The following is a 12,212-nucleotide window of genomic DNA, read 5'->3' on the forward strand; positions in this document are numbered from 1 at the left end:
CATTTCAGTTTGTAAAAATTTAAATTTTACTTCCATCTTCCTGAAACTGATCATCATTTTGTATAATTTCTCTTTGTGCACTAACTAATGCACACAAGCAATGTTTCTGATCTGAAATGCATCTTTTCTAACATTTGCATTGTAGTTTATACATCATTGCCATGTTTTATGTGTGTGCATATGCAAACTAAGTTAAGATATCATTTGTTTCTTAGTCAGATTTAGGTAATTTTACATACTATCTGGTGGCATAATTTAATGTATTACACTTCATGTATTTCATGGCATGTAAATGGCATTTTATTTATTTATTTATTTATTTTTTAAATCTCCAAATTGACACCATTTATCAGAACCAGAAACTGTAAAAACGATGCAAAATCTAAACGTAAAATTGTGATGTTTCATCAAAATCACTTTACTCTGCATGTCTCATCTAAAAACTTGTCTACAAGCAACAATCTGCTCTGACCAGTATTTGTCTAAAAACAAAAATATAGTAGAGGTTTTAACTGTAGCAATGTATTGTGAACTCTTAACCTTGATGCTTTAGATACTATAAGAAAAGATAAAATAAGATAAGCTATTAATTAATCCCACAGTGGGGAAATTTGCAGTGTTAGAACAACAAAGGGGATGATGCAAAAATGAAAAAATAAATAAATAAAAGAATTGGGTATATTTGCTTCGTCAGTCTTATTTCTCTAACAGAAAGCACTTTGGCTCAACTTCTGCTGCTTTAAAGAAAGTAGCATAACACTTAACCACTCAAGTAAAGAAAAAAATACATTAGAACTGTACTTAAGTACTAAACTGACTCACATACTTTCCACTTCTGACGTACAAAATGTGCTTGTAATGGTTTTTGTCAAAAAAATGTTGCTTTTCTATTTGCTGATAATGTATTATACAGTTGGATTTCTCGTCTATAAGAACTGTTGACTTTATATATTTGATTAAGAAGCACAATAAATAACTAAAAACATGGAAAAAAAGAATATGTCTCACTAGCATCCAGTGTAATATGAACAGATATGCTCCCATCCTGTCTGTCCATTGCTGCAGAAGCCTCGGGCTCCCAGCACACAGCAGCAGACAGAGCTGCCTGCGCTCCATAATTATTGACAGGTTTGATGTACTTGGCAAGTGGAAAGTATGGGGAAATTGGAGTTTCAGTTGTCTACCCCCAGGCCCATGACTGTAATGGAAAGATTAAAAGCTGTGGAGCCAAAGCACGAGCTGCTCCTCTATGTTTCCCGCCTCCCTGTTTGTTCCCATCACCTCCATTTTTACTTTCTGCCAGCGACGGTAAACAGATTACAGCGGATTCACTTATTTAAAGACTTGGGCAAAAGCTCTGCAGTTTATTTTTGGCTCTTCCGAGAATAACACAGCTACAGCAACAATGCTTGAGGCAGCAGAGGACTCTAATTGAAGTAAGCTACCTTTGCCTTGTGGGACAGCATTGTGTAGTAGAGACTTAGTAGGTCAGCTCAGTGCTGTCTCTTCCCTCAGTACCACCGAGGCAGGATCACACTTTCATCTGTTGCACCAGGACTAGCTGCACCAGGAGGCTCCCTGCACAGCTTCATCATGTCTCTCAGGTTACTGCCTGCTATCATTATGGACAATGACGAAGATGATGATGGTAACTTCACAAAGTGGATGAGTAGCTACTGGGGTCATGGAGCAGAAAGTGGACACAACAGAGAGAGAAAACGCAGCTTCAGGAGGCCTGCAAAAGCACAAGCTGATCGAAGAGCATCCCTCCCGACTGTGGTAAGGACTAATAATTCCATGCATGTGACTTTTCACGGCTGCTCAGTGTTTGATTAATGTTTGCACTGATATATAAACACTTTTAACTAAACATTTCTCCTACTCTCTGATGGTTTCTCTACATCCTGCCTGCCCAAGCTTGAACCACACTTTTAAACTTATGTAAAACACTTACGTAAATCCACATTTAAAGATAAATTTACAAAAAAAATACTGTCCGTACCTTTGTTAATCAACATCCAGTATGTCATCATTGAATATTTAAAAAAGGTATATACTGCATATTCAAGTAATAAAGCTAAAAAAAAAAGGACCAAAGCATGAATTTGTGTATATTTCAGAGTTATTTAATGCCTGTAAAACCTCTATCCAGGCTTTGTAGGTCTGTGATAGTGTTTAGAAATAGGCTGTCCCGACCTGTGATTTCACTTCCCCCATTTCACATCAATAATGTGTGTTGATTCACAAGTATATGACGCTCCCCCAGCACACAATTAAAAACGCACAAAGATGCACAGTTGAATATGCTGTTTAAAGCTGCTAATATATCCGTGCTGCCCAACAGAAAAAAAGCGGAACACTTTCTGTACTGCATGTAATATTTCAACAGAGCGTCTGTGAATGACAGAATTGGTGATGCTTTCAGTGACAAAACTAGTTTCAAGAGGTCACATGAGATCATTTGTGTGTCTGACTACTCATGACTGGTCTTAAGTTTTCTCTGTTACTTCACATCAGGGATCAAACCCTGCCACATGCTGACTTGGAGTCGGTTCACAGCATCACTCTGGTCAACAGAATAGTTTTGAAATGAATGCAGACCTGGTTGTGAGTCTGGTCTTTGTCCTATTTTTATGGTGATGTGTAAGGAGGTTTATATTATTTATATTATATTCTTATAAACATATCTCACGATTTAAAACTGTGGATTGTTGCATGCCAGCAGTCTTATACAAATAGAAGCCACCTTCTCCATGGAGGATGTTTGGAGGTTGCCACTTCAGACTAGCAAGGCTACATCCCTGTCTAAAGAAATGGGAGAAAGCCAAAGCTGCAAGTTCAAAAGTTTGGAGACTTTTCACCAAAATAAATGTTTCCCTCCACAGATTGTACTTCTACCACACACACACACACACACAAAGTTTCATGACACCATGTTGGTCAGTGCAACAACACAATGGGCAGGATATTTCTGATCTGGTTCTACAAAGCAGACAATTGGCTTTTTGGGGGGAATGAAAGGACTTGTGTCATAAAACTCACATTTCCAGCAATAAAGGATTCTCCCATTGATTTATTTTCAGGATTTTCTCATTAACAAGTCTTCCTTTATAATGCATCTTACTTACTCTGTCGTGAGTTTTTATCTATAGGAGTCAAACATTCTGAGCCCGCTGTCATCTCACTAAAGCAGCCAGACAGCATTATAATAATGCCAGTGCACCTATAAATTAGCTTCTACATGGCATCAAGCAAAGCAGTGATGACCCAAACAATGGGGTTGGGTTGAAAATCTGTGCTTCTGCCACCACTGATCAACTTTAGCAAGTGATCCAGAGGAGGAGAAAACCACACAATGCAATCTCAATCACTAAACTGTAACAACAACAACAACAACAACAACAACAACAACGACGAACAGAAAATATTCTGACAACTGGAGCACCAAGAAATTTCTGTAAAATAGTGGAAATTAATCACCTTGTAAAAACACAGTACATTCCACAATGAAACAAAATACCCTGTGTATATTTTAGCTTTAATATTTTTAATAAAAGACATTTACCTGTGTAAAAACAATTACATTTTACTTACACACACACATATATGTACATAGATAAATATATTCATCATTTTCTTGTTAAAAACTTCTGCTCCTATTTAATAAACATTTGCTCCTAATTGTATCTAATTTTAGAAATATATTTATGGTATTGAGTTTGAATTTGACAGTATAATTATTTTTTTTTTTAAAAACAAAAAAAACAGAAACATCTGTGAAACTATTATAAACTGCCAAGTATGTCTTTTTATGTAAAAAAAAACAAAAAAAAAGTCCTTTACAAAAGTGAACATTTTACAGTTATTTACAGTTACAGGTTTTAGTGTTATTTTAATTAGACATGTAAATTAACGGCACATTTTTGTAATTTTATTCATATTTTTTACTATTTCAAAATTTTAGAAAAACTATTTGTAAAATAATCATTTTAAAAAACCATGTAAAATCATAAGCTTTTTTTCTATCCAGTGTGGTTATAAATTCAGATGCATTGTTTTCTAGATAATTTGAAAATGCACATAAAGGGCAGTACAGTTAAAACCAAAGCACAAATGGTGGGGATTCATATAAAGACACTGACATAACATGCGCGTCCTAGTTTTTAATATTTAAATTTTTGGTCCAAATACACTCAAAGCAGTTCCTGCACAGTATGCTTCAAACCACTGAGCTTTTCCTTACTTTGAATTCCTAAATATTTAATGTAAGCTATCCAGAACGACACCAGTGCAGTCACAGGTTCAGCAGTTAGTGATTAATATATGGACATTTTCAAAAGTGCAATATTTACCTTCAACATACCTGTTTTGCAACAATTTAATTATAAGCTTATCCCTGCTGTGTAAACAGTCTAACAACTGCCGGGTCTAAGTTGAGGAGTAAACTATAATTAGGAGGGTGATTTGCTAACATGTTACTTAAGGATATTAGTGTGTGAGAGATTAACCCCATTCACAGACAAAAAGCTCAACGTGGTCGTCTCTCTGCTTCATCCTCTCACTGCTGATCTGCACGTTTTCAAACATGCAAATACAACATTAGACACTCTGGGCCAGTCAGCTGTTGCTGTGTGATGACACTATCATCCTTCTCTGTGTGATCCTCAGTCACAGTTGGATGCCATGAAGCTAAACAAGTTCCATGCAGCCACCATGGCTCCCACTCCCAGCCACATCAAACCCAGGGAGGAGAAGGCAGAGGTCAGGCCTCACCCGAGAGCTCGACGGGTCTCCTCAGACGACAACAGCCGCTCCAAGACGTGCATCCCAGAGAACCGCATCACCACTATCCCAGAGCTCACTGAGTCACTGGAGAAGAGGCTTTCCCTTGCTGATAAAAGGACCATGTCTCTGGTGAGCAGAAGTGCCATAAAGTAAATTAAAATAAAACTAGTTTGTGTTTTTTTCAAGTCCAGTGTGTTATAGATTATCCAGTTAACTGCAGGCTCAGTCCACTGTCTTTCTCCAGTAAGGTATTACGACATCTTTAAAGATTAAGGCGCACTTAGAGAGTGTTAAAAGATGTTTTACCTTAATGTGCTGACAGGATCACAGACTGGTGTGAACTCAATGACATAACCCAAACGCTTACATAATTCACTCACTTCCCACTATTTACTACTAAGAACTGGTTACTATCATCATCCAAGTCCAATATTATGAAACTGTATTATAGAAAATAACACAAAAAATATGTGTTTTTTTTTCAATATGAGAGAGTAAATATGACCTGACAGATATAGGTAAGAACACTGTACAAAATGCTTTAGAAATTGGGATTAAATTATGGAACAATTCTAAGATAAATGTAAACATGTGTTATTCACATTTGGTTTTCACAAGAGTGGTTTACAAAGATTTTTTAGAGTTACAAATGCAAATTATTTTCTACTTAGCATGGTTTAAACTGTATTGGCTGAGCACATACAAGCATATACCAGCAGTAGTTTGTGATGGGACATTAGGCAGCAGAGAATTTGTGATCTATGCTGGTCAGTTGCCCTTTGGAGATTTTTGAGCAAGCAAAGGGAATTATGTTTAAATGAATATTGTAACTATGCGTCACACACAAATATGACTTTCTTGGTCAGACTTTGAATGAGAAAACTTAGCAGACTGTTTTGTTTTACAGAATGATAATGACAAGTTGTGCCTGATCTGTCATGAAGAACTGCGTAAAAATGGAACAGGAGTCCAAGAGTTTAACTGTACACACCGCTTCCACAAAGAGGTAAGAAAACTTGTGTAGTTCAGATGAATTGCATGTCTCTTCTCTACTCTGTTCTCTCCAATCCCAGCATGTCACATATCAGATCTGTGGTGCATGAAGGCAGCTCATTCCTGGACATGCATGAAGTGAATTGGTATGAAAACAGTCTCTGTAGCAGCATGGTGCACTCTGACAGCTAAGGCAGCTGCACTGGACACTCTCTGATCATGATGTCTCCGTTTGGTGGGTGCTGAAGGCGGCTTGGAGGTTAGAGCCGAGTCAACCCCGCAGCAGCAGCAGCAGCAGCGGCGGTGAGGCAGCAGCTTTCCCAGTGAGGAGGCGTTCGGATGAGAGGAGGAAGTCTGCAGATGAACCAATTTCCAAGGAAAAAGAGCAGTACACATTCCGTCGCCAACTGTCCCTGCGGAGGCATCGCTGATATCACTCTGTGGATGGAGGTCGTACATCTCTGGACAGATGGGAGATTTGCAGCCGCTGGCCAAACATCAGGATTCTCTCCTAAATATTTACAACCGTATGCCATGACATTCAAGTGTTCAACTCTCAGGGCCTTTACTGTGTTTGACCTGATCCTTTAAAAGTGTCCTGTTGGAAGCCATCACTGTGTCAGCTTTGGAGTCATTACAACCTTTTTTTCTTCAGAGACAAAAGCCAAATTTAGGAGGATTTCTAAAACAGAATTATTAAATAAAAACATTTAAAGTGTCTGAAAAAGCTTTAGATTTGTAGTGTTGTTTACAGGTCTCATTATTTTGAGTGTATATGTTCAAAGAATTACTGGTACTTGAAATTTCCTGATTATAATAGAGTTTATTTACACTTGCCAGATTAAAACCACTTTTCCACTAGCAAACAATGTGTGCCTCTTTATAATACTATGTTATGAATGGGTTTAAAAAATATTTGCTTGAACAGTTTATGTGCAATCATGGTACTTTGTGACTCACAGCTTGTTACTAGGTGGGAAATTAGTCAATATCTTCATGGTTACATTCATTACATGGTTTTAAATATCACACAAGAAGTATATTTAAATAGCATTTCAGCAGAATACATTGTCATTTCATTTTGTGTGTCATGCAGTGGATGTAATGACTTTGTTTACTGTGATTTGGTTGCATCTTTGTCTTTATGGTTTTAAGTCACTTTATAGACTGTACTGAGGACTTGTAGGATGACTTGTGTAATCTTGATTTATTTCATGATGCTCAAGTGAAGTTCAAGTGTTTTGTGTTCACTTGAGTAAGTGTTAAGGTTTTGTGTAGTGACAGAGAAAACAAAGAGTCAGTAAATTACCAAGGAAACAATTCTTTATATTTAAATTAACCTACTTTAGATTTTAGCTGTTTTACAACTTTTTAAAAGCAGGAAACTGCTTGGACTTGAAATAGTTGGGCTCCTTCAACAATGCAGTGAATGTATAATAGAGTAAGACTAGTGTCCTCCCAATGAGCGGTCAGTGTTGATCCCAGTCTTCATGTGCTAATAGTAGATCGGCATTCTGGAAATTACATCCTGGCATTAATTAAGAAAATCAACACCTGTGCTTTAATGACAATGTTTTAACTGAAAATTTTTAAAACAATTTACTATTATTTTATAGATTTTATAATAATATCTTGTAAAATCACAATAGAAGTGTTAATTTACAGATTAACCAGAAAACAGGCCAAATCTGTCTAAAATGTCCACTTCAATCAGTATTTTTATGAATGCTAATTTATTCTTTTATAATGTTTGTTCGTTAAATCCCCCCCAGTCAAGGTAACAATGTCGTTCAAAATGTGTTTCAGTGCATGGAGCAGTGGCTATGGAAGAAACAGACGTGTCCCACATGCCGTGTCCACGTGTCCATGTCAAAGCCCCTCTACTGGTCTTCGTCCCGCACTACAGTCCCATAACGGTCCTGCATGTCTATGTGACCCACTGACCCCAAAACCTCCACCAAACCTTCACACCTCGGCCCTTCTGCATGAATACCCATCGAGAGACTGTCCTCTGTCACTGAAGGGCCCTGGACACTGTGAAAGACTAAAGAGCTCCCCAGTAAGACAGAGAAATTGCCATTTGGTGGCATCTCACACTGCGTCTTTATATATAAGATCTTCAGTGCAAATTAATGCACAATTATCAGAGGATTTGTCTTTTTTGTTGCATGTCTTGTTTTCTAGATTTTTCAGACATGCTAAGCACTTACATGACCTGCAGCTATGTGGAGCAAATTTTTCAAGCTAATTTATATTTTCAGTAAAAACAAGATATTCTGTCTTAACTACAGAGCTAACATTGTGTTTGATTCAGGCTTGAAATGTCCAAGTTGAGCAAATTGAAACTTTTGGACATCAAGTGTACAGTAAGCAACTCCAAGATACTCTTTCTATGATGGACAGTATATGAGTATTTACAACTTCAGCAGAGCTCGATTGGAAACATTGAGAAAACAGAAAAGGATAAATGATAGATATGAAAGTTGCCATGATACTAAAGTATAATCTCAAATACCAAAAGTGAAACAAACAAGAATACAAGGTGTTTTTTTCGTGTCTCTTCCAAAAACCAAAATTGAAAAAACATTAAAAATCAACTGGAAAAAAGTAGGAAAACTGGTTTGTTATTTTAATTTCCTTTGTAGCAATTGCCAAATTTCAAATTCTGTTGCGAAGTAAACACCATGAATCAATAGAGAGAGTGAACTGCAAGTAAAATAATGTTTTAATACCTTGTTTCACAGAATATTCTACTTCACTTCATATTACACACACAATTCCCCACAATTCACAATTTCCCTGAGGTTTGCACCAAAGGGATCAATAAAGTTCTATTCTATTCTATTCTATTCTATTCTATTCTATTACAGCCTTTGCAGATGCTGCTATATTGAGTGACTGCAGAACATCTGCTTCCAGTGACGACAGGGTTTATCCCCAGTTGGTTCTTTAACTTCCTGAGGGGAGTTTTGTGCTTTAATAGGAGGTCATGCAAACTGCACTGAATGTGCTGTAGTGGTGCTGATAGACAGATTTTCAGTATGTTCCAGTACCCATACTACTACACTGCTTAGCTTGTCAAAAACAGATTTAAAGGGTCCTAATGCATAGTATGTCAAATACAGTATGCCAAAAGTACCAGGATGTCCTCGTACATCTGGTAACATTTTGCACTATGCTAACCAGCATGCTTCTCTGGCCATTCTGACCCACAATCCTCTGCAGCGCATGATATGCTGCATACATCATCACCTGACTATAAACAAACCTGAGCAGCCAAGAGCACACAGACAGTATTCAAGTTTAACTCTGTGTTCCAATTTGCAAATTTTTTTCTTTATACATCAAATTTCAACTACTTCAGATTGTGATGGACACATTAACATAAGCGTCAAAGTTCAAGGTGTAGTTTTATGACAATTGTCATGATATACAAATATGGGTATGGTTATAAAAGTATAAAAGCATACTGCATGCAACAGCCAGCTGCAGTTCATCTTTAACATCTGCAGCTGGTACAAAATGTGACTCTTCTAAAGGGAAAAAAAAAGCATGATCACATGACACCAGAACTGACCTCCCTTCACTGGCTTCCTGTCTGCTTCAGGAATCATCTTAAGATTTTATTGTGTTTTTAGGGGAGTCAAATCTTCATGCCCCGATGAGAGCGTTGAGGTCAACCAACTAGATGCACCTGCATGTTCCAAGATAAAACAGGCTGCTTCCAACCTCTGGAACAGTTTAATTTTTCACCTAAGATCTGCTCTGTTATGTTATGCTATGTAATCCTACTGCACTTTGGTTGAAGTTTTACTGTTTTATAAAGGTGTTTCATAAGTACAATTGACTTTGACTACTGAAAGTGAATAGAGAAATGATGCAATGTGGAATGTAGAATCTGTTTTATTTGGATAAAACGGCGCTAGCTGCTTTGTTCTGTTGTGAATCCTTATGCTCAGCTAAACACAGAATGAGAGTGCTGTCAATCTCATCCACTAACTCAAAAGAAGTGACTAAGAACATTTAAGATTAATTTTATTACTTTAAACACTTCAGTATCAATAGTATGTAGCACATTTGCACATTCAAACTAATTTCAACTGATGTTCTTTTGTGTGTGTGTGTATGGTACATTCAGTCCATGTTGACATCAGAACTAAATGCGGTAAACAGATTTGATTACATCATGATAGTACTTTGCTTAAAGCAAATGAGTGCAAAACCTGTTTAATACCTGTTTATCATCTCTCCTCCTCCTGTACTAGTGTCATATCCCATCTTCCATCCTGCCTTACCTTTGTTCTTGTTTTGCATGTGAACATTTTTGCATTAGAAGTCTAAACAATTGTTGCTGCACTGTTGAGCTTTGGAACACCTCTCTTGTGTTGTGTGTTTTGCACTGCCAAAGGAGAAGTTTACAGTGTGCACTGAAAGTATTTATATATTTACTCATTTTAATATGCAATTATATGAATGTGATTCAGTTCTCGTTACTAATCGTTGTCTCTCCATTATGAGTATTTCATGTTACTCATATGAAAAAGTTTATGATCTCAGCTAATTTATTAAATGATTTTCATTTATGATGAACCAACATGAAAGTGTTTGCACTCTGCAGAATAGATAAAGATTATTGGTTTGAGTACAACTTTAACGTGGAGCTTATATGTTCAATGTGTTGTACTGAAAAAACTGCTGCTCTAAAGGTTGAAGTAACACTGGGTTTAACATACAATGAACAGAGCAGCATCAACCTTCAGGTTCACTGTCTTTTTGAGAACAAACATACAGCACTGCTTTGCTGTGACTATTGTGGTCTTGAATAAAAACACACTGATGTGACACATCCTTGCTAAATTTGGTTTGGTTTGCTTTAAAGAAATACACACTTGTCTGCATCTTAACATATTTACAGAAATGATCTTGTTTTATTGTGCTTTCATTATACAGCTCCTGACATTCCAGCATTTCAAAAAGGCCGAAAAAACCCCCAAGTATTTAAATGTATTCAAATCCCATAATAGTGAAGCACAGACCTTTCTCAAATCAGACAAACTGAAAATCTGCTGTGTACTTCCGGCCACTGACTTGTTGAAAAATAAATCTTCTCCCAAGTTACAGTTCTCTTGCTGACTGCATCAGATTGTGCTACAGGATTTCCATATACTTGATATTTATTTTTTCCTTTACTTTTGCAAGCCTTCAAGCCCTGCTGCTGAGTAGCATCCTCACATCATGATGCTGCCACCACCATGCTTTAAAGTGTGGACAATGCGTTTGAGATGAGATGCAGTGTTTGGTGTTGCTAAACATCCTGTCTAGTCTGATGGGCAGAAAGCCAAATTTTGGTCTTAACAGATCAAACACTGTTCTTCCAGTTGATTTCAGAGTCTCCCACATGACTTTTGGAGTAAAGATTCAATATGAGCTCCTTTCAACAGTGGCTTTCTGTTTTCTGCCACTCTCCCATAAAGCTTTAACTGGTGAAGAACAGGCAACAGCTGCTATATGCACAGTCTACCCTATCTCAGCCACTGGAGCTTATAACTCTTTCAGAGGAGTCATCGGTATCTTGGTGGCCTCTTTCACTAGTCTCCTTCTTGTACAGTCACTCAGCTTTTGAGGATGGCCTGCTCTAGGGCTGATTTATGTATGTGCTATATTGCTTCCATTTCTTAATGATGGAGTTATTGTACTCCAGGGGACATTTAGTAACATGAAACATTTCTTGCATCCATCCCCTGGCTTGTGGTTTTTAGAACCCTTTTATGGGGTTGCTTGGAGTGTTCTTTTGTCTTCATGGTGTTGCTATAATCAGGAGAACTGATTCACCAGTGATTCCAGATGCAGGTGTCTTTAAACTACAATCACTGCAGTAAGATGAACTCCTTTTCATTGACTGTGAGGCTTCTAGCACTGACTGACTGCACCTGTAATGAATTTGGTGAATCACTTGAAAGGGGGTGAATACTTATGCAATCACTTGTTTTACATTTTAGATTTTTAATTAATTAGTATTACATTGTTAAAAAAAAAAAAAAAATCTGTTTTCATTTAGAAATAGAAGAGACATTTTTTTAAGCCAAATTAAGGTGATCATGATGTAAAAGGGACTTCTCTGCACTAAACTCCAACATAAAGCTGAAGGGTGTGCATTCTCTTCCAACAAAGTGTTTCTTGTTGTTTTAAAACGATGCCTACTTGTGTTGACTTTAGCTGTTTGCCTCATAAAGTCTGCCAACACTCTACTTTCATCCCAGTAAGTCACATTGAGGACTGTTTGAATTAAATGAGTAAACCTCCTGGAGATAAGGACGTCTTCCAGCTGTGTACGTGCCGGAGATCCTGTCCCAGTCTGGCCTAGTCCGGCCTGCTTTGGCTCAGCACGGAGGGAAAGTAGCGGTTTCCTACGAGCGAGGAGGGACAGAGCCGAG

At 37.4% G+C, this 12,212-nt stretch overlaps 1 protein-coding gene across 1 annotated transcript; it reads left to right on the forward strand.

The window, feature by feature from the left end:
* The first annotated feature begins 1,593 nt into the window (after positions 1-1,593).
* On the forward strand, positions 1,594-7,692 carry lnp1 (leukemia NUP98 fusion partner 1). The gene is made up of 4 exons (XM_008281282.1): positions 1,594-1,779; positions 4,669-4,914; positions 5,693-5,791; positions 7,585-7,692. The coding sequence occupies exons 1-4, from the start codon at positions 1,594-1,596 to the stop codon at positions 7,690-7,692; spliced, it is 639 nt and encodes a 212-aa protein (XP_008279504.1).
* Positions 7,693-12,212: the final 4,520 nt, after the last annotated feature.

The sequence above is a fragment of the Stegastes partitus genome, unplaced genomic scaffold (assembly GCF_000690725.1).
Source record: "Stegastes partitus isolate 25-593 unplaced genomic scaffold, Stegastes_partitus-1.0.2 Scaffold228, whole genome shotgun sequence".
Classification (NCBI taxonomy): Eukaryota; Metazoa; Chordata; class Actinopteri; family Pomacentridae; genus Stegastes; species Stegastes partitus.

Bases quoted from the DNA above. Each gene is read 5' to 3' on its own strand.
- lnp1 (XM_008281282.1), top strand. From the start codon at position 1,594: ATGTCTCTCAGGTTACTGCCTGCTATCATTATGGACAATGACGAAGAT. The intron at 1,780-4,668 runs GTAAGGACTAAT...TGTGATCCTCAG, and splicing joins GAGCATCCCTCCCGACTGTG to TCACAGTTGGATGCCATGAA. The intron at 4,915-5,692 runs GTGAGCAGAAGT...TTTGTTTTACAG, and splicing joins ATAAAAGGACCATGTCTCTG to AATGATAATGACAAGTTGTG.